This window comes from Trichosurus vulpecula, chromosome 5 (assembly GCF_011100635.1).
Source record: "Trichosurus vulpecula isolate mTriVul1 chromosome 5, mTriVul1.pri, whole genome shotgun sequence".
In the NCBI taxonomy this organism is placed as follows: Eukaryota; Metazoa; Chordata; class Mammalia; order Diprotodontia; family Phalangeridae; genus Trichosurus; species Trichosurus vulpecula.
In genome coordinates, this window is record NC_050577.1 from 43268630 (window position 1) to 43290848 (window position 22219).

Here is a 22219-nt window from a genome sequence, read left to right on the forward strand (position 1 = left end):
TAATAACTGCAACTACTCTGAAGGGTTGTTATGAGGATCAAACAATACAGGGAAAGCCCTTTGCAAACCTAAAAGCGCTATACAAATGCTAGCTTTTCTCATTATTATTTAATATGGGGTTGACTTCCAAAGACACTGCCCCCCAGAGCTAGTACAGTACAGAAGTGGAGAGCTCCAAGAAGCTTGTCCTCTATTACGCGGCCCTTTCCTTTTGGAGATTTACCCTAAGAGGGATAATTATACCCCCAAAACTCAATAAGCATCCTGTTGGGAGAAGAGCATTATCAACAAACCAAAGGAACTATGTGAAGATACCGGCGAGGTCACCCATGGCAGAGTGGCTAAAGTCTAACCCTGGTGTAGAGGCGATTTAGGGGAAATATCAAATCTCGATTGAGACTGTAACTGTAAAGCGCTTAGCGCAGTGCCTGGAAGTGCTACATAAATGTTAGCTAATATTATGCGAAGCACTTACACACACCTCATTGGATCCTTACCACAGCCCTGGCATGTAGGTGCTTTTGCTATTTCCATTTTAAAGTTGGGCAAACTGAGGCCAACAGATGTTAAGCAACTTGCTTAAGGGTCATAAAGTTAGTGATTGAGCCCAGATTTGCACTTGAGTCTTCCTGACTGCAGGTTTCGTGCTCTATTCCCTGGGTTACCCAGCTCCCAGCAACGTCAGCATCTGAAGGCAGGTCATCTGGCGCTAAGTTTGGGGCTCTTTCTATAAGGTCACACGGCCTCCACGGATAGGGCTCGAGGAATTTTGTCGTTGTTCAGTCATTTTAGTCGTGTCCTACTCTTGGTGATCCCATTGGGGGTTTTCTTGGCAAAGACACTGGAGTCCTTTGCCATTTCCTTTTCCAGCTTGTTTTACAGATGAGGAACTGAGGCAAACAGGGTGAAGCGATTTGCCCAAAGTCACACAGCTAGTAAGTATCTGAGGCTGGATTTGAACTTGGGGAGATGAGTCTTCCTGACTCCATGCTGATCCACTTTGCCATCTAGCTGCCCGGCTTGAGGACTATGGGATTCCATATTATAGAAATCATCAAACTAGAACTGAGTGGAGTCTGACAGGCTATTGAGTTCAACCTGTTCGTGAAAAAGAATCCTTCTCTACAACCTGCCTAACAAATACTTGCTTATCCAGGCTTTGCTTAAAGGTCTTAAGCAACTGGGATATTCTGTCTCTCAAAGCAGCCCACTGTACTTTCGAATAGGGCTAAGTGCTAATTAATTATTAGGGAGTCCTCCCTCTGCCCTGCCTCCCCCCACCCCCCACCCTGCGATATCCATTTAGTTGCTCCTTTCTCCTGGAGGCCCTCTGGGGTTAAGAACAAGCTTCACCCCTCTTCCCTGTGATGGTCCTGAAGACCCTGAAGATGCTCCTCATGTTTCCTCTCTAGATCTTCCTTCCTTTTGCTGGAGCATGAGATCTTCCACTGTTAAATTAGGGCAAATTAGGTCATCTTCAGAGTCACAAGGCCATGGGACTGAGTGATGTTTGAAACAAACACAGCACAATTCCTGCATCTCAGCTGACATCATCTCTCTGCAAGGACTCCCAAAGGAGAGCATTTCAGCGATGTTGCTGTTGCTCAAGACACGTTTGGAATTCTTTTGGCCTGGCCTTCTGGGCCTGTGGGACTTTCTTTGGAATATCCTCAATGGTGACCAGTCTTCATTCTCTGAGGGAGGATCAGTTTTTGGAAATTGGCAGAAATCATTAGGGTTCCAAGTGTGGTCAATGAGGTGGGTGATTAAGTTGGGTCACGCCATTTTGTTTGCATCAGAAAGAACAAAACAAATGTAGGCGGTATGGCTATGAAATATGACGATTCTTCCTGACTTGGTTCCAGAAATGTTCTGAGAAACAGTAATGTTGTTGGAATAAACAGCCTCCTACAGCCAATCCTCCAAAGGACACACAACTCTTTTGGGTGTGTCAATCACCTTAGAGTCACTCCCAAATTATAAAGCACTTAAGGGTTCTTTAGGGAAAGTGCTCCATAAAACCCCAAGCTTGGCCAGCAAAGTCATATCCCACAAGTGAGTTTCTGTCATGGAATTAATATTAGAGTGTAATAAACTTGGTATTCCTTCCTCCTCTCCTCTCATCACCACCCTGGTACAGGCCCTTGTCTAGGGTATGACAATAGTCTCTCACCTGGTACTCCCACTTTGATGGGCACTCCTATCCTCTCTTTAATTTTTTCCACAAATACATTAACTGTCCTACAATGCCATTTTCACTATGTGATTTTCCTGGTCAAAAACTCACAGTGACTCTCCATTGCCCAAAGAAAACACAAACTCCTTAGTTCAATCAGAGCCCTCCATGACAGGGACTGACTTGGAGTGAAGAAGACCTAGGTTCAAATCCTACCTCAGACAGTCACTCATTATGTGATCTTGGGAAAGTCCCTTACATGCCCTGTGCCTCAGTTTCTCCATTTGTAAAATGAGGGGGTTAGATTTGATGGACAATATAGTGCCTTCAAGCTCTAATATCTATGACCTCTCCAACCTGAAGAAGGGCAGGAACTGAAACTGATTTCATTGGTAAAAGTGCTCTAAGGGGAGGAAGGTCCCTCTAGTAATGGGGTGGGGGGTTTATTTTCACAGTCTTAGAGAATTGCCCAAGGCACTGAGGGGACATGTTCAGTGTCATAGAGCCAATAATGATCTAACCAGCCACATCTCTTACCACTCTGCTAAATCAACTCTATGATATGACCCAACTAGACTGATGAGCATTCCTGGAACACATCCTACAATTTACCATCTCTGCACCTTTGCTCACACCTTTCTCTCTACCTGGAAGGTCTTTTCTTCAATCATCAGCTGCCAAAATCCTGCTCACCCTTCAAGGCTCAGTTCAAATACTGCCTCCAACAAGAAGCTTTCTCTGATATCCCTATCCTCTCAGAACACTTTGCTCACACCTCTTTGACATGGTTTATTACCATCTGCCATCTTGTACTGGGCAGCTAGATGTTGAGTGGAATACAAGATTGTGAAAGCTTCCCTATGAATAACTCAGGCAAGGCAATATTCAAAATAGAGATATTACTTAAAAATTTAGTTAGGATGTGAACCTCACCAGGCTTAAGTTTTCTTTTCCTGTAAATCATATGATTTCAGGGAAACCAGATGGTATTCCCCTCTCCCCTCCCCTTGCCTATTTCACAAACTGTCACTTTAACAGGAGTCTCCCTATAAGGTAATTCTGTAGTTTCTGTGCTTGTATTGGGTAAAAACATCTCTTTATTCCTGGTTAGATTGTGAGGCCATTTGTCCCTGCCAATGGAGATGGGGGTCCAGCCTCTGGGGTGGGATTTCTTAGAATTGTTTGTACAAGGGTATATAACTCCCTGCTTGCCTTCTGTACCCCACCTCTCTCATCACTGCTCGTCCGCCCTGGTAGTGAGGGAGATGCCCAACTCTCGCGAGACTTGATCAAATAAAGCTTCTGTTTTTCCTACCATGAGAAACCTCTTTTTTTTTTTAACTTGAGTCAGTGGTCTTCTGACCCACACAATGTTGTAATAGAGTGCTGGACCTAGCTCAGAAGGACCTGAGTTCAATCCTGCCTCCAAAACTTATTAGCTGTGTGAATAGACAAGATAATGGATGTGAGAAGTTTTGAAAATCTTATTGCCCTCTGTTAAGGTCAGTAGCTAGTCTTACCATCACTACCCCTCCTGATGGTATTTTATTTATGTCTTTGCATTTTCCACAATGTCTAGTACAGTGCCTTATACAATCAATATTTGTTGTGCTCAACAAATACTTAGAGGATCTCCCAAAGTCCTATTATTTTACAGCCACTCCTTGAGGGTGTCATTAATATATATCCAGAGGATTGGACACCTGCCTTCCAAGGTCACGTTGGCAGGGAACAGGCTCTAGGAACCCCCTTGAACTCTCCTTGAATCTTCCCACTAGATCTGGCAGTTGCCTGAGGCCATAAGCCTTCCAATATCAACAAGCCCAAAACTTGGTTACCCTTAACCTAGCCTAGCCCACCATAGTCTGTTATCTCCAGGTAGCCTACAGCTACTTCTCATCCTTAATCTCATTCTCTTGGTTCCTGGCATCTGACCTCTAGTGACCCCAGCTACTGGCCCCTCCCATCAAGATCCTCCCTAGACCTGTCCTCCAAGTCACTCTTTGGCAAACCCTAGATTCCTCCCACAGTCTTTCTGTATAAGATCTATCTCTGTCTCTAGGAAGGTGCTCAGATTCAATCTAGCCCTGTTGTCGATACAAGCTTCACAAATGCTCAGATTCCTTGAGTCCGGCGAATATTGTGGATCTTTAATAAACCTTGTTTTTCTTTGGCTGAGTCGAATTCATTCGTGCAGGACTTGCTATTTTGGGGTCCCAGCACCCCTAAACCTCAACAACATGTATGAATGAGGTTCAGAGGTTTCTAGAAGAATCCCCCGATACAATTAAAGTTCCCTGAAGACAAGAACTTTTTTATGTTTGTAAGGCACTAGCATGGCGTCTTAGACATACTCAGGATTTAATAAATATTTCTTGAATTGAATTCTAAAGACTTTCTAGAGAAGGTCAACTACCATAATTACTGACAGGGGTCACCATTTATTTTCCCAAAGCTGTTGCTACACACACACACACACACACACACACACACAAATTAGAAAAAAATAATGCTTGCACCACCAAGATTTGGGCTATTCAATTAAGAGTCCCCTATTTTCTACAGCTAGAATAGCATGAGTCAGTAAGAACCTTGGAGGCAAAATCAGCCTTGATAATTCTATTCTCAAACCCAGAATTCCTCTCCTTTCTTGGAAGATGACTAATAATTAGTACTACCGATTTGCATAGGGCATAAAAAGGTAATTAAGCAGCTGAGATCTACCCTCCAGGAGGTGACTATCAAAGGCAGACAACAGAGAGATAAGTAATTACAACAGCAAAAGGTGGTTCAGGTGGCTCTACTATTGTACTGGTGAAAAGCAAATAAGGAAGGATTGAATTATTCTCTCTCAATTTTGCCCAGATTCTGTTAGGAAGCTTTTTTTTTTTTTTCCCAACTAGGAAGTCACTTTCTTGACAGGTGGCAAAATGCCCAGATCTAGAGAGAAAAAAAAATGGAGGGAAAAAAGGGAGGGGAGACAAGTCTACAGATTGAGGTAGGGTGGGAGATAAAGAGGTGAAACACATCTCTATGGCTTTTCAACAAACAAATTGATTTTCAAGGGTGGCTCCAATTCCTTCAAATCGATTTGATCTACTTCGGCAGCCAGACGGGTCCCACACTATTATTTTGTGTTCTCAATTTCCCAGACATTGCTTTCTCTTTACATCAGCTTTTCTAGCCTATTTCCCCAAAGAAAAAGAACATCACATCGATTTGTTTCTAGGTGCCTTGAGAGCCTTCTTTCTACTGATGCACTTACTGACACCCTCCTCCAGCATCTTGGCATTATAGAATCCTGGAATTAGCCAGGCAGAGGCTAAGGTTGGGTTCCATGGGCTAGATTTCACAACTTTGCCTTATGTTTGACAGTGAAGGAGTTAAATGTTATTTCCAAATGTCTTACAGAGAGTAAAGACTCGACGGGGAGATGCAGCTGGAGTTTGTCCGAAAGTCCAGCTGGTCCAGTAGCCAACTGCCCTCCCGACTGCTTTTCTCACATCAATAGGGCTGATCTGATGACAAGACAGTTAGGACTAGAGATAAACTGATTGAGGAGGTCTAAGTTTTCTTCCCAGCCCTGCTACTCCGAAGAAAGGTCAAAGTCCCTGTCTGTTTTTATTTCTGTAAAATGGGGGGGGGAAGGAGATAAGTGTTTACATACTGCCTCCTGTGTGCCAGGCGCTGTGCTAAGTGCTTCACAAATGTTTGCTTTTGATTCTTACAACCATGCGAGTGTTGAGGTTTCGGGGTGCTGGGACACATGCAGGTCCTGCCTGAATGAATTCCACCCAAGCCTTCTTTCAGCCAAAGGGAAAAAACCCGCCATGTTGGCCAGACTCTTAAGAAACCTCAGCATAGCCCAGACTCTCAAGGAAAGAAGGTGGGTCTTATATACAGAAAGCCTGGGAGGGATCTAGGGTTGGCCAAGTAGTCTGGGGTGACTAGGGGAGGGGTTTAGGGTGGATCTAGATGGGCGTGGCCAGTAGTTGGGGTGACTAGAGGAGGGGTTTTAGGAGGGTCTTGATGGGAGTAGCCAGTAGTTGGGGTGACTAGAGGTCAGATACCAGGAGCCAAGAGAATGGGATTTTGACCCGATCAAGGGTAGAAAGTAGCCAGAGGTAACAGACAATGGGGGGTTAGGCTAGGTAAAGGGTAACAGAGATTCAGATTCTTTTGGGGTAAGGGGCAAAGGTCTGGGTTTGGGCCCATACTCCATCAGGAGGGAGGTACTAGTATGACCCCCATTTCACAGATCAGGAAAGGGGGTGATCCTGTGTTTTTGAAGGCTACGCCATTAGAGCAAAGCTCTGGAAGGTTCTAACAAGCTGGAAAAAGCTTCAGGAATGGGCCTGGCCTTCAAGATGGTTTGGTTTCGGGAGTCCCACCTGGCTGAGTCATTACCAGGGAAGGAGATGAAGCTTTCAAACCTTATCTACAGAGTCATAGTAGAAGCACCAAGACTGGGCAGGGGATGGAGTGCTAGACTTGGAGGGGTTCAGGGAGACCCGAGTTCAAAACATGCCTCAGTCACTTATTATTAGCTGTGTGACCTTGGGCAAGTCACTTGATGATGACAGCCAACATTCATATAGCATTTTAAAGTTAGCAAGATGCTATTATCTCGTTTGACCCTCACTATCAACCTAGGAAGTAGGTGCTATTATTCTCCCCCATTCTGTGGAAGAGGAACCTGAGGCTAAGACAGGTTAAGTGACTTGTCCAAGGTCACACAGTTTGTACGCCCCTGCTAAGGAATTCAAATCTTCCCACACCAGCTCCAAAGCCTCATCTGTCAAACCAGGATAATTACAGCGCCTTCTTCCTAGAGCCACTGTGAGGGTCAAAGAGGGTGATGTTCGTAAGGCGCTTTGCAAAGCTTGCAGTGATGGATGAATGCTGGTTATCTAGAGTCCTGGGGGGAGTGCCCGCCCCGGTGAGAACACAGATCTCTGAGGTACAGAGAAGGGCCTGATGCCGCCTCTTGGCTATCGCGGTCCCATGGAGGAGATCTTGCTTTTGAAGCCCTGGAGTCGCCCGTAATGGAGAAGCAGGAACGAGCCGGAGGTTGTGGTCAGCAGGACTGGCCTCTCTAAAGAGCCTCTGGTTCAGAGATGGCTCCATCTGGTTGTGTTTGAAAGGTGTGTGCGGAGCCATGGAAACGAAGAGCTGAGACAAAACAGAGAATGTCCAAGGCTCGGCCTGTGCTTCCGTTCACTTAGAGGCTTTCTACCCTCCAGGTGTCTGTTGGGTCCACTGACCCAGGCAGGAGCAGGCTGACAAATCCTCTCCCTGCAACACTTCCTCCTTTCCTTCTACTAAGGATGCTCATGCCTGGAGAGGCCTCATGATGGCCTGGAATGTGCACTGGGTGTAGAGACAGCAGACCTGGCCCCACAGCCTGGCTCTGGCACAAAGAGTTAGCTGTCTGACCTTGGACAAAGCAAATCCTTGGGACCTTGGTTACCTCACCTGTAAAATGAGATTAAGAAGCAGGCACTACCCATCTCACAGACTTTTTGTAGAGGAAGTTCTCTGTAAACCTTAAGGGATCTACCCGAAGCCCAGGGCTGCTGGTCCTGTCCCAGCCACATTCAGAAGGTCACAGATGCAGAGCCGGAAGGGACCTTAGAGGTCTCCAACCCCTTCATCGGCCAGATGAGACTTACTCGAGATCACATGGGAAGGAAGTAGCAGATTTGACCAGGATTTGAATGCAGGTCTTCCACCTGCAAGAGCTCCAAATCACAGCAGGATCCAGGGACATTAGGGGTGGAGAGGAAGAAGGACTGTACATCAATAGTAATATAGGGTCTAGCACCCAAAAGGCCCTTGGCAAACATCTAGTCCAACAGCCTTATTTAACAGATTGGGAAACTGAAGCCCAGAGAGATTAATCAATTTGTCCAAGGTAGCAGAAAACAAGGTCTGGATTTGAACTTGGTGCCTTTGACTTCAAATTCAAAGCTCCTTCCAGTATAAGCACAACTGCCTTGCAGGACATGTCCACGTTATGTAATATAGATTCTTAATATCTCTGCCATTTCAACGTTGACCTTAGACCATCAGTTCCCAGAGGGAGGGGCCACATTAGACCCTCTCCGCACAATTCTAAGGCCAAGAGCACTAAGTAAATGCTTCTGATGATTTAGGAAAGCCTCACCCTATGCTGTGCTCCCACACCTGGCATTTCAACACATCTATATCCCACTACTGGGTCACATTATCCCCAATAAATCAGTGAATTACCCTGAAAGAATCCACCTAATAAACTTGTCAAACCACAAACAGCCCTATACACCTAAGACCAGATGGCACTGTGTGCATTTTTCTCCTAATGGCTAAGCCAGAGGCTTAGGGGGAGCCCAGGACACAGGACAGCTGCGTGGTCCCAACATCATGTCCCCGTGACTGGTTATCTCCTTATCAGCCCAGGCAGTGTAGCAACAGCCCCCCAAAACAGATGAGCACAGCCTGAACCAATGTGGCAAGAAACCTCCTTGTTCCTTCATCATGAGCTCCATTTTTATTAACCAGCACCCCATCCACCACAGCAGAAACACCTGGTGCCCATGATTTGTGAATTCTCCTGTTGGCATCATGGGGCTGATTCTGAAGCCTGGCTGGGTTCCCCTGCAGGGGGGAAGGGGAGGACACAGGAAACTTGCCCCTCTGACGTCTCTGGACTCTAGTACGGCCATCAAGGCAGCACCGGTCCCCTAAAGTACTTTTGTCTTTCCCACACCTTGGGTGGGATAGCTCTGCCTTCCTCCCCGGGAAGCCACAGGAAGCTAGCGGCTGGGACCCCAAAGCCTCTGTCAGTCCTGCACCAGGAAGTTGATGAGCGCAGTCCGTGGAGAGAGGAAGGCCTTGGTGACAGTGCGGCCCTGCAGGTGTTGCATTCCCAGCTCACTCTGGAGAACCAGCTCATGCACTTTCTCACGGTCTCGGGCTACCTGGTAGGGCACAGGAATCTTGCCACAAGCTTTGTTGTTGATCTGAAACGGAGAGAAGCCCAGCTAAATGAGTATAACTTTGAGAGGGTCTGATGACGCCGCTCCCCAGCCTCTCATGCCCACTGTACTGGGCTGCTTTGGGGGGAAGGGCAGAGGTAAAGTCAACATTCAGCTTCCTGAAAGGGGAATGAAATAGAATTAGGGGATCTGACTAAGACCTAAACAGGCAGGCAGAGAAGGCCTTGGGGATGGGAAGAGCTTTGTGCTGTCCAAACACTTCCAGGAAAACAAAGGCTCAGAGAAAGGCATTTAAGAAATCATCGCAGGGGTGAGGCAGCTTATGTTATTTCCAGTCCTGGAAAGATGAACCCTCCTTAAGGGAGCCGTTGGCAGATAACCATCTCTGCAGACTTTAGCCAGGCCTGACACTTTTGCCAATGGATTTTTCTTAACTGTTTAACACCTGAATTCCTATGAACCTATGAATTCAGAAGTCTCCAGTCTTCTGGGGGATCCAGCTTACAAATTACCCTGGAATGAAGACTCTCATGTTTCAATATCTATCTCATGCAGTCAGCATAGGGCTAAGTACTCACCACAAATATTTATTTGTGGACTGATGGAAAAAATTAACAGAAAAAATACATTTGGTGAATTATGAAAACAAATGACAATGAATACTTTCTCAATTATAATACAGGCATATGATGGAGACTGGATCAGTGATTCATTAATACAGGAAGCTCCCTCCACCAATGCAAGTTGATACCCTCTTTGCAATTTATAGTCCTCAGGGTTACCTTTGAAATTTTTCAGTCTTGAGTAGATTACATTTGATATACTCCCTAAAAGTTAGTTTCCAAAATACCTAGAGTAAAACCAAGCAGGCTGGAACACTTGAGCATTGCAGTAAGTGAGGCTTTTTGCCTGTTAGTTCTAACATTTAACAACTGTTTAATTGCTAAATCCATGATGGCTTTTTCTTAATCCTTATCCCTTAGTCTTTTTGATGATCCTGACAGCGTCAGCCACCCCCTCTTGTCACGGATACTCTGCCTTTCTCTTAGCTTTTGTGACTCCTCCTCCTGCTCCTGCACTCTCTGATGGCCCCTTCCTACTCTAGATAGATCATCCTCCATGCCCCACCCTATAAACATGGGTCTTCTCTAAGGTTCTTCCTTGGGCCCTCTCTTCTCTCTCCCTGCACTTTCTCTCAGTATCTCACCAGTTCCTCTCAATTCAGTTATTATTTCTATATAGGTGACTCCCAACATTTATATACCCAGCCCTAGTCTCCCTCCTGAGTTCCAACCTCCCATAACCAGCTGCCTGCTGGACACCTCCCCCAGCATGTCCCACAAACATCTCAAACGCAACATGTCTAAAACAGAATTATTTTCCCCTAAGCCTTATCCTTCCTCCAGAACTTACTGGGTTTTTTGAGGGTATGGCTATCCTTCTGTTTAAATTCACAACCTCAATAACATCTTCATCTCCTTACTTTTCCTCCCATTCTCCATGACTTTGTTATTCTTTTCATTTTCTTTACAATTTTTTTTGAATTTAACAAACACTAAATAAAACGGATATTTCCCTAGCCAGTGTAGAACAGGAGTAGGGGACTGTACATGAAGCTGTGAATGTCTGTTATGTGGAACTCTGGAACCTTTACTGACCCTGGTGGTTACTCTTTCCCTCTCAAATTATCTTGTATATACTGTTTACTTAAGCAGAAGGTAAAGTCATAGAGGAGCAGCGATTGTTTTTCCTTTTTATCTCCAGTGGTTCCCCACAGTTCCCCTGGTGCGTCATCATGGTGTGGAAAGGGCCCCGGGTTCTCAAAGGCTCTCCCTGGGAAGCGTGAGCTCTGGAAGGTTCCGCCATGCTGGGGAGAGGGTCCTGGAAAGAGGCCAGCTTGGCTTATTAGAGAAAGGCTCACTGCCAGTAGCTTGGTGATGAATATTTTGACCATGAAAACCAATGAAATACAGAAAAAAATACAAAGTGACATAGTCTTGTCTGATTCTCTCCTGCTTTTGGTGGCAGAATGGTGCAAAAGGAACCAATGGATATAAAAAATTATCCCATTTTTAGACTCGATCTAAACTTTAAATTGGCTGTTGGTATGCGAAATGTGAAATCTTTGCCCAATGACCAACAAGTGGACACAGTGCTATAGGGGAGGAATGCTATTAATCTGGACATTCTCACTATAAATAAAAACAGAAGAAGGAAGAAGTTGCTGCTGAATGGAAGGATGGTTCATAGTTCTCTGAGGAGAGGGAAGTGAAGGATTTTATGGTTCCAGCTCTATCAGGCACCCAAAGACAGAGAGGAACATTATTTCATTGGATGTTTATAGTACAGGGTCCATGGTAAGCATCTGCAAAAAAGACCACCATCAAAATAATTGTGGTTTATGCACCAACATCTGTGGAAAAGGAAAGAGAGAGAAAAAAATCTATGGAGAGCTTGATAAGCTCTTCCAAATTAACCAACACACACTTGGACATGTGGTGACTTGATTGTAAAGGCAGGAACAGATAAGGATGATGAGAACTATAGTAGAAGCTATGAAAGAGGCCAAAGACTTGTAGGCCACACAGAAGTCTCACGCCCACGTGTCACAAACATTGCCCAAAGAATCAGTGGTGCTGGACAAGAAGAACACTGAATAATATCACGACAACATGAAACCGATTCTATTTTAACAGATAGGTCATGACTCGTGATGGACATGGAAGTATTTCCTGAGTTATCTTTCTGTGTATAGTAAGACCATTGACTTGTTAGAGAAGAGATCAAAGGGAGTATAAAACTAGGAGAGAGAATCAAAATGAGAAATGTGCCATTAAAATGACATTATCCTGGCCTATTAAAGCAAACTATGGATGGCAAAAAGCGGTACATGGGAGAAAAACCACAGAGGTAAAACTCTAGTAACTTCATGTAGAAGTTTTACTGATGCAATCAAGTGCCCTAGAAAGCACCTTACTTAGCAAACTCTTGACTCACTTGCCAAGCAGAGAAACAGAGCAGCCAAGGGGAATGCTGGTTTAGAATATAAGCTATTTATATATGAACTCTTATGGAGAAAAATGATGGGAAATTATGAGCAGTTACTGTCTCATAAAGAAAGGGAAATCATAGAGGGTAAAACCAGTTTGAAAAATGATACGTAAAGATTTTTATAACAAACTATTTTTCCCAATTGGTGAATCCATATGTATAATCTTATATAGACATGCAAATGAACAAGGAGGTAAGTCCAAAATTGGATAGGATGAGAAGAATAGGAGCTGGATTGCTTTAGTGAAATCGTGAAACTCCTTTAATGACTAAACTTCTCCCAGAAATGAAGAGCACACTTTTTAATATCCATATTTTTCTGGTGTTGCTACAAGAGACACTACCATCTCAGAAGAACCCCAAATTAAATCATTCAGAGGGCAATAAAGAGACACGTGATGGGTGTGAGCCGGCTGTGGCACTGGACAAATAAGATACTAAGATGACAAACCATGGTAAAGGATGCTATCAGGCAGAAATTTCTGAATGAAAGAGAAGATAGGCTGGTCACGTGTGTGACCAAGAATGAGGGATGACCACAATGTGCTCCACTGGTATCTTCAAAATGTCAAGAAAAATCAAGGAAGGCCTGGACATATTGGCCAGGCCCTCCATGGTAAACTTGCTCAGGGTGAGCAAGCGGATGATTGTGACTGGCCCTGCTCCAGGGGACATCCTTATCAGTACATTCGCAAATCATCCGAGCATGAATATCCTCAGTACTACGCATAGGGCCATGCACGGAGTAGGTTCTTTATGAATACTTGCTGAATTGAATAGAACTGAATGCTACAGAAAGCAGAACATTCTTACGAGGAGAAGGGAAGGCTCATATACTGCAAAGTTGCAGTGAAATAATAAGAAATAACAAGAACAAGAAATAATAATAATAAAAATCCCAGAGCCAGGGCATCACACGGCAGGGGGGTGGGGAATCGGGATGGAGAATGGGATGAGAGGGAGGGCCTGTACCACTAATAATGGAAAGGGGGTGAGCACCCAACAACAAGAACCTGGCTGCAGGACGTGGTCTTCGGTGGGCAGTAGTAACCCATCCACAGCTAATATTCCCTCTGAACAACAACAACAAACCAACCTTGAATTCCTGTGTTTTTGAGGAGCCTGACTGTGTAAGGCTGCCCACCTGGACATAAGGTATGGATGACTGCACTTCGGGGCCAACCCCTTCAATGAAACTCTCCTTCGGTGGCTGAGTCTATGAATGGTGTTTGGGATCTATGTGTGAGGGTGTGGCTGAAGAAAGGCCAACCTGTCCTAGCCACCCACAAGTCTTTCCCTCCAGGCTTTGGAGGCCATAAGCAAAGTCCACGTGTCTCTATTTTTGCTCTCAGGTCTCACAGGTACCAGGGTTTTTGTTCTTATTTCCCAGGGAAACTGGAAACAGAAGGATTGAAAGACAAGAGTTCGTGTCAATAACATGTAATTTTACTTGATGAGCATTTATTAGGCCCCAAGTGTGTGCCGAGGACTTGGCCAGATTCCTGACTTATCTGGGCAATGGAAGTAGTGATAGCTGAATTCTTCAGCACGAGGTCTGCCCTTCAGGGTGCACAAGGGAGAGAGTAGAAGTCCTGGGTACAAACACTCTCTAACAATCTTTCTCCCCATCTTGGGTCACTTACACACAGACCATGCCAGTTTGCAAAGGTCCTCTCGGTGCCCACTTCTCTGACCTGCTCGGCTCGTTCTGCAATAGCCCAGTCAATGCACTGGGCTGAGCTAGTCACCCCTCCCACCCAGCATCATGCCAAAGGCATGCATTATCTCAATGGAAGAATATAGCCTTTCACAGTTCTGTCTGATATCTCAGAGGCTTTTCTGTGCTGTTGCAGAAATTCTTAGGCCTGAGGGTTTCTCATGGGAAAGCACCCACCAGGCACTAACCATTCCTGCTGATGCCTCAGTTTAAGTCTGGATGCAGTCATGGTATGTGCCATTAAGGAAGGGCCAACAGGAAGGGGAGAGGATGGAGTGGCGGTGGGTGGAAAAGCAGCAGTTAGAAACAGAGCAGCTGTGAAGGAGCGTGGTCTCCTGCTATAAACATTTTCTTTGCAAATATTGATTTTTCTGCTCAGACCACTGTTGACACAGATGTAGAAGGGCTGGACCCTGGCTGACTTGCAGCCTCTGGGTGGTCAGATTTCTTAGTCTGACTCGGCTAGTGAACACACTTCTCGCCTGTGCTGGTTTCCACGATTCCTGGCACCTAAAAAGTGCTGAATAATAAGGGCTTATTGATTGGATTTCCCCCCTCCAGGGTCCAAATAAGCAGATTTTGTGTCCCAAGCCAACCTTCCAGGGCCACCCTGAAGCCATCCCATCCTCTAGCCCCCTTTTCCATGTTAGAGAAGATTTTAGAGCAGAGTGCAAAATTCACTTGTTTGGAAAGGAATGCTAAGCTCCTGAGAAGGTGCCATTGTAGAAATATTCTGAAAGCTGTCAAGTACTTAGGGCTATGAAAATAATCACGCTTAAAGCTTTTGGTATCCAGCCAGGTCTGGATGCCCTGTTGGAAAAGGGCACAGAAAAGGAGGGCAATAGGTGGGAGGAAGGGGGCTCAAATCCAGGGAGTCTGGAAACCCTTGGGTCAGTCATGAGATTCAGGGTCCTCAAGGACCAAGCCTTTTATGAAAGTCTGAAATGAGATGTCAGAGTAGATGGACATCGACTCTAATTCCCTCTCTTGTTCTCTTTCTGGGAGAAGGAAACATAGACCAGATCTTCCTTCCTCCACAATCCCCCCACTCACGTAGAAGCAGTTAGCCCATCAGCAGGTGTTTATTAGGTGTCTGCTATGTTCTGGGCACTGAGGATTCAAAGGAAGGGAAAAACACTGAGTTTCCCCTCAAGGGATGCACATTCTACTGGAGGAGACCGCATACAGAGAACTGTACAAACAAGATCTAAACAGTATAGAAGGTAATGTCAGAGGGAAAGTGCCATGTCATTGTGTGAGACTGGGGTGCTGTGATGTGAGATGAGGAACAGAGGAGAAGAGGGAGTTCTCAAAAAAGAGCCTCCATTTTTTCAGTCAGGTACGAGGTGAGGTCCTTAGGGAAAGGCTTGAGGAGAGACAAGAAGGTCTGGAACAGCTGCTGTGGACAGGGTGACAGTGAATGCCTTAGGGTAGTGTTAAAGCAGTGACCTGTTGCAGTGAAGGCCCAAATGAAATTATGTAACATAACTTGGTAATGGACCCAACTGACGTGGCTTCACAATTATCTGTCACACGGATTTTAATGTGCTGTACCTCATCACCTTTATCACCTGAAGCAAAGAAGACTCTGTTCTATTTTATATCCTTCAGATAACCAAAGAAAGTTTTACAGAAGCTTTGGAGGAATGCATTTCCCAGCACATGACCACCACCTGTGTACTTAGTCTGAGAAAACCAATTCAGTTGGGAATGCCAGGACAGCCACATTGGCATTTCTGTTGGGCTGGGCCAAGACGAGAAGGAATAGATAAGAGATTTCTAACCACAAGAAGTTCCCTTTTCTAGTTCCCAATCCCTCGAGGGCTAAAGACAGCATTGTTCATAGCTGAGATTATATAGAAGATGCTGGCATGTGATCACCTGGTAGAATCAGTGTATACTCCTTTCATAGGGTGAGACAGATGCAGGCTTATAACTCACATATGGTTCAGGCCAGATTTCCTAATTACTATTTGACCAAGGTCTGAGTTGGAAGGGGAAGTCTAGAAACCAGAGCCCCCAAACCTAGCAAAATACACAGAATTTATGAGGAACCTTTAGAATGAGCAGTGACATGGACCAGTCCATGAGCTGAGCATTCTGGGTGCCACCAGCCAACAAGTGGGAAGAAGATTCTTTACCAGAATGGCCATCTCCACCATGTCAGGCGGCTGCTTGGGTTTGAGATCCACCGCAGGCCAAGACTGATGCAATACACTGGCATCCCAGTTATAATGAGTGCACAGCTTATTCTTCACATGGGCCAGACCTGCAATGACAAGGAGACAGATTCTTTATTGTCTGCAATACAATACACGATACAAAATAAACAGAAGGTTTATCACACCTGGCGTGATAAAAAGCATTTTGCCAAGAGGCAGCTTAATTTAATACTGGTCAGAGGAATGTTCTGGGGAGGCAATACTACAGTTTTTGATAGCACATTAAGTCATGCAAATAGGGGTCCAGTGGGGACTTTGACTTATCACTGAAATTTAGTTTCCAATTTTAAGCTATAGATAGTGATTTTTTTTTGCAAGCTACAATTTCCGTAGAACCAGAATGTTTATGAGACCAGAAGTCTCATAAAGGAGGACAAGGCTCACAATTTTAATATAATTCATAGTAGGAAGTTTTGTGGGAGAAGCAAGGCCCTTGTATTTGGGAGCAGGACACAATGTAATGAACTTTATTGTCTCCATTCATTTCTTGCCCACGATCATTGCACGTGTTGACTTTGGAAGTCTCGAGTCAACTCCTGTTGCAACAGCAGGCTAAGTTTGGTACCCGGTTCAGATGCCATTTATATACTGATTTAACTTTCTGTTAGTATTTCTTCTGGCTAAGCAGGCCTCACTGTCTTGTCATTGAATCTAAGTTAACTCGTTTTTTTAACTCGGCAGAAGGCAAAGAGTAGAGAGGTAAGAGAAAGGAAACCATTCTGTAAGCGCCTGTGATCACAGCGTGATTTCTGTGATTTGCGCCCCAAAGGAATAAGCTTACCCTGTATCTCTCAGAAGACACTATCAAAGAAATATTCCCAATTACACAAGCATTTACATAAGCATATGCATTTACAAGAGAATAACAAAAACTAATTGGTCAAGTAATGCTGCAAAAGTGTGTAGGTGGCACAGTGGATAGTGAGGCCTGGAGCCAGGAAGACCAGAGTTCGAATCCGGTCTAAGACATTTACCAGCTGTGGGACTCTGGACGGGTCACTTAACCTTCTGCCTTAGGTTCGTCATCTGTAAATCACAGATGATAAGAGCACCTGCCTCCCAGGGTTTTCACAGGGACCAAATCAGATAATAATTGTAAAGCACTGAGCACAGCAGCTGGCACACAGTAAGTGCCAGATAAATGTTAATTATTAGGATTATTCCTGAGATCATTGAGCTGCTTTTCCATCTTCTGAGCCCACAAAGAAGAGAAGCCGGCTTGTACAGGATGCCGGCGCATCTAATGAAAGCTGTACAGACAGGGCTCCTCAGGCCAAGTTTCTGCAGTCAGCAAGGAATGAGGGGAAATAAGCGTTTTTCTCTCATCAGTACCATGGCAGCACAACAGAAAACCAAGCACTGCCTGAACAGATCTGGTCATAATACAACGCTAAAGCTAGACGCAGCAACGGGTGCGTTTTCGATCCAAACAATCAACACGGCACCAAGCAAAGTACATTTAAGATCTCAGCTCTCTGGGGGTGGGTCACAGCATTGGTGCTGAACGGCTGGGCTCCCTCAGGCAGACTGCCCAGCCTGTCAGATGCATCCGAATTTACCTGCATCTTCATTAAATAAGGGAGGGTTGGGAAAGGAAAATTCATTTCAGTTGATTTTACTGTTAAGTAAGCACTCATCAGTTTGGTGGGGGGAGTTTAAACTCTGGTCGAGAAGAGCACTGCGAATTTTAGTGAGCTAAGCCATGTCTGGGTATGTCCAGGCAGATAATCCACATATATCTGCATTTTGGATGAGTGAAAATGCCAAAGAACAGGCTTCTAACAAACAAATCACTGACACACCCAGTCAGTCAGCACTACCAGCAAAGCTTTAAACATTGAACTCTGAACAAATAAGCCAAATTAGCTCAGATGATTCCTGCAGGAGGGGAACAGAAATTGGGCTCTTATATCTTGCCTGGCCCAAGAGTCTGGGGGAGGAAGTAGAGATGGGCTACTCACTTTGCAATGAGGATCTGAGACCCATATCATGCAACAAGTGCTTTCATGCCAATGGACTTCCCATAAAGGGCCTCCATGATTCTATGCAACTTGGCCTTCTATTGTGACCCAGGAAAATGTTCTACCTCCAGTAGATGTGTTCTCTGGCCAAACCAGAGAGAGGTGACTTCCTGGCTTCCTACAAGAGAATGTTGTTCCCAGCCCTCCCACAACTCCATGATGGGCTTTACCATTGGAAAATTAATTTCTTTTTGGTTTACTGGATGTAGTTTGAGTGGAAAGAATCCTTCCATGTCTGCATGGCAACTAAGCAGTATACAGCATGGGGAAAGATCTCTGAATATAAAGAGATGCCTTAGGCAGATCCTGCTAAAGAGTTAACAGAAAAAATTCTGGAAGCCTAGCTTTCAAACAGAAAGTAGACCTTTGGGTCTTAAATGGGTGTGTTCCATTTGGCAGTGAGGAACAAGCTGATTTTTATCTCCTCCCTCCTCCTGTCAGGGGATTATAAAGTATACATTTGCATGTTTAATGCACACTCCTCTGTTGATCAGAACAGACGTGACAGGGGCCAAGAATGGTGCCTTCATGGGCATATGGGAGGTAAAGCTGGGGGAGGGGGCTGCTGCCTCCAAGAGTGGTTGTCTCTGTCTTTCTTGGAGAGCTGAGTCAAGGTCAGCTCTCCTCCAGCTCCTCCTGTCCCCTGCTAGGCAAGGTGGTATGCTACTTTTTTTTGAGGTAATCAAGTGACTTGCCCAGGGTCACACAGCTACTAAGTGTCTGAGGCCAGATTTGAACTCAGATCTTCCTGACTCCAAGTCCATTGTTCTCTCCACTGTGCCACCTAGCTGCATGCTACTTTTTTTAAAGGCTGTTCTACATCCTATGTGTATATCACTGCCAGCTGCAAGGGCGGGGGGGGGGGGGTGGAGCCAGGCACAGAGGCACCAGTGGGGGAGATACAGCATGGTGACAACTTCAAGCCACATGGGGCTCTGGAGTTTATAGACCAGGGGCCACCCATGAACACTGTGTGACAGGTAGTGAAAGCTTTCCCCTCACCACTTTACATATAGGCAAAGGCTCAGATGGAGTAAAATGACTTCCCCAGGGTTCCACAGCCAGTGGAGCATTATAACTTGGACTTGAACCTGGGCCTTCTGAGGCTAAAGCCAGGGCTCTCTCCTACGGACTGTATAAAACCCGAACTATCGATTAAATCATCTTGGAATAAAATTTATGGGGCATATAGGAGCACATATAAAATATCATATGAAGGCACCAAAAAGAAATGTTATTTACCTTTATGAGTATAAAAGGAACACAATACTTAGTTTTTTTCACATGTCTTTGCTGATTTTGGTGAAAGGCATATCGGCAGGTAAGAGAAACACTCTTGGAGTAGGAAGGGTCATTTATTCTGACCCCAATCTGAGCCAGAACACCCACTGCAACAGCTGACAAACGAACGGCCAGTGTGTCTGTGGTCCCTGAGCAAACCTGCTGTATTAATAATGAATCTGCTATTTCCAGACTAGGCACTCCTTCTTTAAGGGGTCCAAATGAGTTTGCAATATGACATCACTTTGCTTTGAATTTCAAGGTCTATGCAATTGTAGAAAAGTTGACATTGCAGAACTCTCAGAAAGCCCTAAGACCACCCGAAGCAAGATGGCCCAGGGGATGGAGAGCTGGCTTGGGAGCCAGCAGGATCTGGGGTCAGCTCCTGCTCCTGACTCACCCTGGCCAGGCACTTAACCTCTGAGTGCTCAGGAGACTCTAACTCAAAGGTTCAGAGAAGGTGCCTATCTGCATTAGATGGACTTATCTCCCTGTCTCAGATTTCTCTAGACGAACAACATGACAGGGCTAGTCCAGTCTCTGCCTCTATTCTAAAACTACAATTTAGCAACACAGCTCAAATTCTGATTTTTCATGCCAAAATTTAGACTCCAAGGATGAGTAATTTTTATCAGCAACAACATTCTTTCCACCAAGAATACAACCCTCTCCATGCCACCTTAGTAGTGAGTTCTCAGGAATTGTTATAGCTGAAAAAATTCATTTCCCAAGGGCCAAACTTCTGTAGAAAAGCCTCTCCCAACTTGCCTAGGCTAGGTGATGGACGACAGTCAAGACAAGCTAAGGAACATTTATTAAGACCTATAATGTGCCAGGCATAGGGCTAAGCATTGGGCATACAAAGAAAGACAAAAACAGTCCCTACTCTCAAGGAGCCTACAATCTAATTAGGGGTGAGGGGATGGACAGCAGGCAAACAACTGTGCACAAACAAGACAGGATGAACTGGAGGCAGGTGGACAGGGCATCATTGGGATGAGTGCTCCCACAAAGCCTTTCTAGCTTGGTAGACCCTGCAAAGTTAGGGCTCTGCATGTATAGGTCGTGAGAACCCAGGGTCACTGGATTTTTAGGAGAGGGGAATTTTAACAGATGGAAGATTTAGAAATCAAACTGTGTTCTGGCACAGTAGTCAATCTTAGAGCTTTACAGAAGGGGACACAAAATATAAAATTACCTATCACAGTTGGTTAGAGATTAATCTTGAAAATAAGCAAAAAAGCTTTAGGAAGTCATATATCTCAAAGCAGTTAAACTTCTTTAGAGGAGGGACTTGTCTTAGACATTTTTGATTTCTTAAAATGTTTAATGGATCTTGCAAGAAACATTTAAATGCCCACTATGTAGAAGGTACTGGACTATAATGAAGGGCATATGAAGATAAAAAACGGCATGGTCCCCACTTTCATGGAGCTCTCACAGTAAAAAAAAAAAAAAAAAAAAAAAAAAAGACATGACTTCAAATAAAGAACCAAACCAAAAAGACCAGGCAGGGTAAGTGCATAGGAGAAGTACAAACGAAACACTCACTATTTAAGGTCTGAGGAGGGAAAGATCATTTCTGAATGTTTTTTTTTTTTGGGGGGGGGAAGATAATCAGGTAGAGGTGATGATGGGCCTTGAAGGAAAGCTTTACAGTATTCCTTTACAATCATTCCCACTAACTAGTCCCTGAAAGAGTTTTGACACCTAAAAAGACCAATACAAATGCAAATCCTTAATGGCTATGGTACAGGGCAATGCTACGCTGTATGCTGTGTTCATCGTTTGCTGATGGATGAAGTTACTCTTATGTCCCATATACAGGGCTCAGAAGATGCCGGGCCTTGTTGCCTGGCTTTATTAGGTACCAGAAAGTAACTCAAGGTAACCAGAACACTTTGGTTGGTATACTGTATGATTTGCCAGAAGCCTTTAAAGTATACTCTCCAACGACCTTAATTCTAGAGTCTAGAAATCACAGCTGTGGGACCCATTACGTCAAGTCTAAAGGAGCTTCAGATAAAAGGAAACATGTATGTGTGCATATGTATACACACAGCACAATACATGCACGCACACATGTATACACACATAAACACATGTACATACAGACGTAAGCATATACATGTATACATACACTTTTACATAAATATATTCACAAAGGGAATAGTTGATTCACCATGGAGATTAACTTAATCTAAACAGTGATGTTAATGGGGTGACCAGGGTCTAAATGAAAGAGTTCACAGAGAAGCAAGCTATCCACAATTATTTACTGAACTACATGATCAGATGCTCTGTAACATCAGGATGAGGATTTTAATCTTCTTGACTGTCTCTAATGATAACTTTTTACAATGTCTTTTACATGGGCTTCCCCTGGTTCCTCTTTGTACCGTCTTCCATGGCAACCAGTAAGAAGAGGGGAAAGCGGCTTCTCTCCCTCTGAAGCTTCCTTAAGCAAGCATCTTACATTCCTGCCTGGATGGGAAAATGCTCTCCTAGGATAAACAACAAACCTCTCACAATTTAGTGAGAGTATCTGCATACTCCGGAGATACAGGGTTTCAGGAAGGAAACAGATTTCCTCATCCTGTTAATGTTTACAGACTGCCCAGATCAGTTCCATGAATGCTTCCCTCACCAAAGGGCGGCATTAACTCTTGAGGCATCTCATGCCATTTAGTACTGGGTCCTATGCTTTATAATACTGATTGAATCATGACTTCTCTTTTATCTAGGGCACCAAAGCTCAGTCTTGAGAAAAAAAT

General features: G+C 44.6%; 1 protein-coding gene across 1 annotated transcript in view; it reads right to left on the bottom strand.

The window, feature by feature from the left end:
- Positions 1–8683: 8683 nt before the first annotated feature.
- LARS2 (leucyl-tRNA synthetase 2, mitochondrial) overlaps positions 8684–22219 on the bottom strand; it is a 176645-nt gene continuing 163109 nt past the window's right edge. Inside the window, exons 21-22 of the mRNA XM_036762051.1 lie at positions 16063–16190; positions 8684–9177 (exon numbers count right to left, since the gene is read on the bottom strand). Of these exons, the coding sequence (XP_036617946.1) occupies positions 8998–9177; positions 16063–16190 (308 nt within the window). The 3' untranslated portion in view covers positions 8684–8997. The remainder of the gene's footprint in view (positions 9178–16062; positions 16191–22219) is intronic.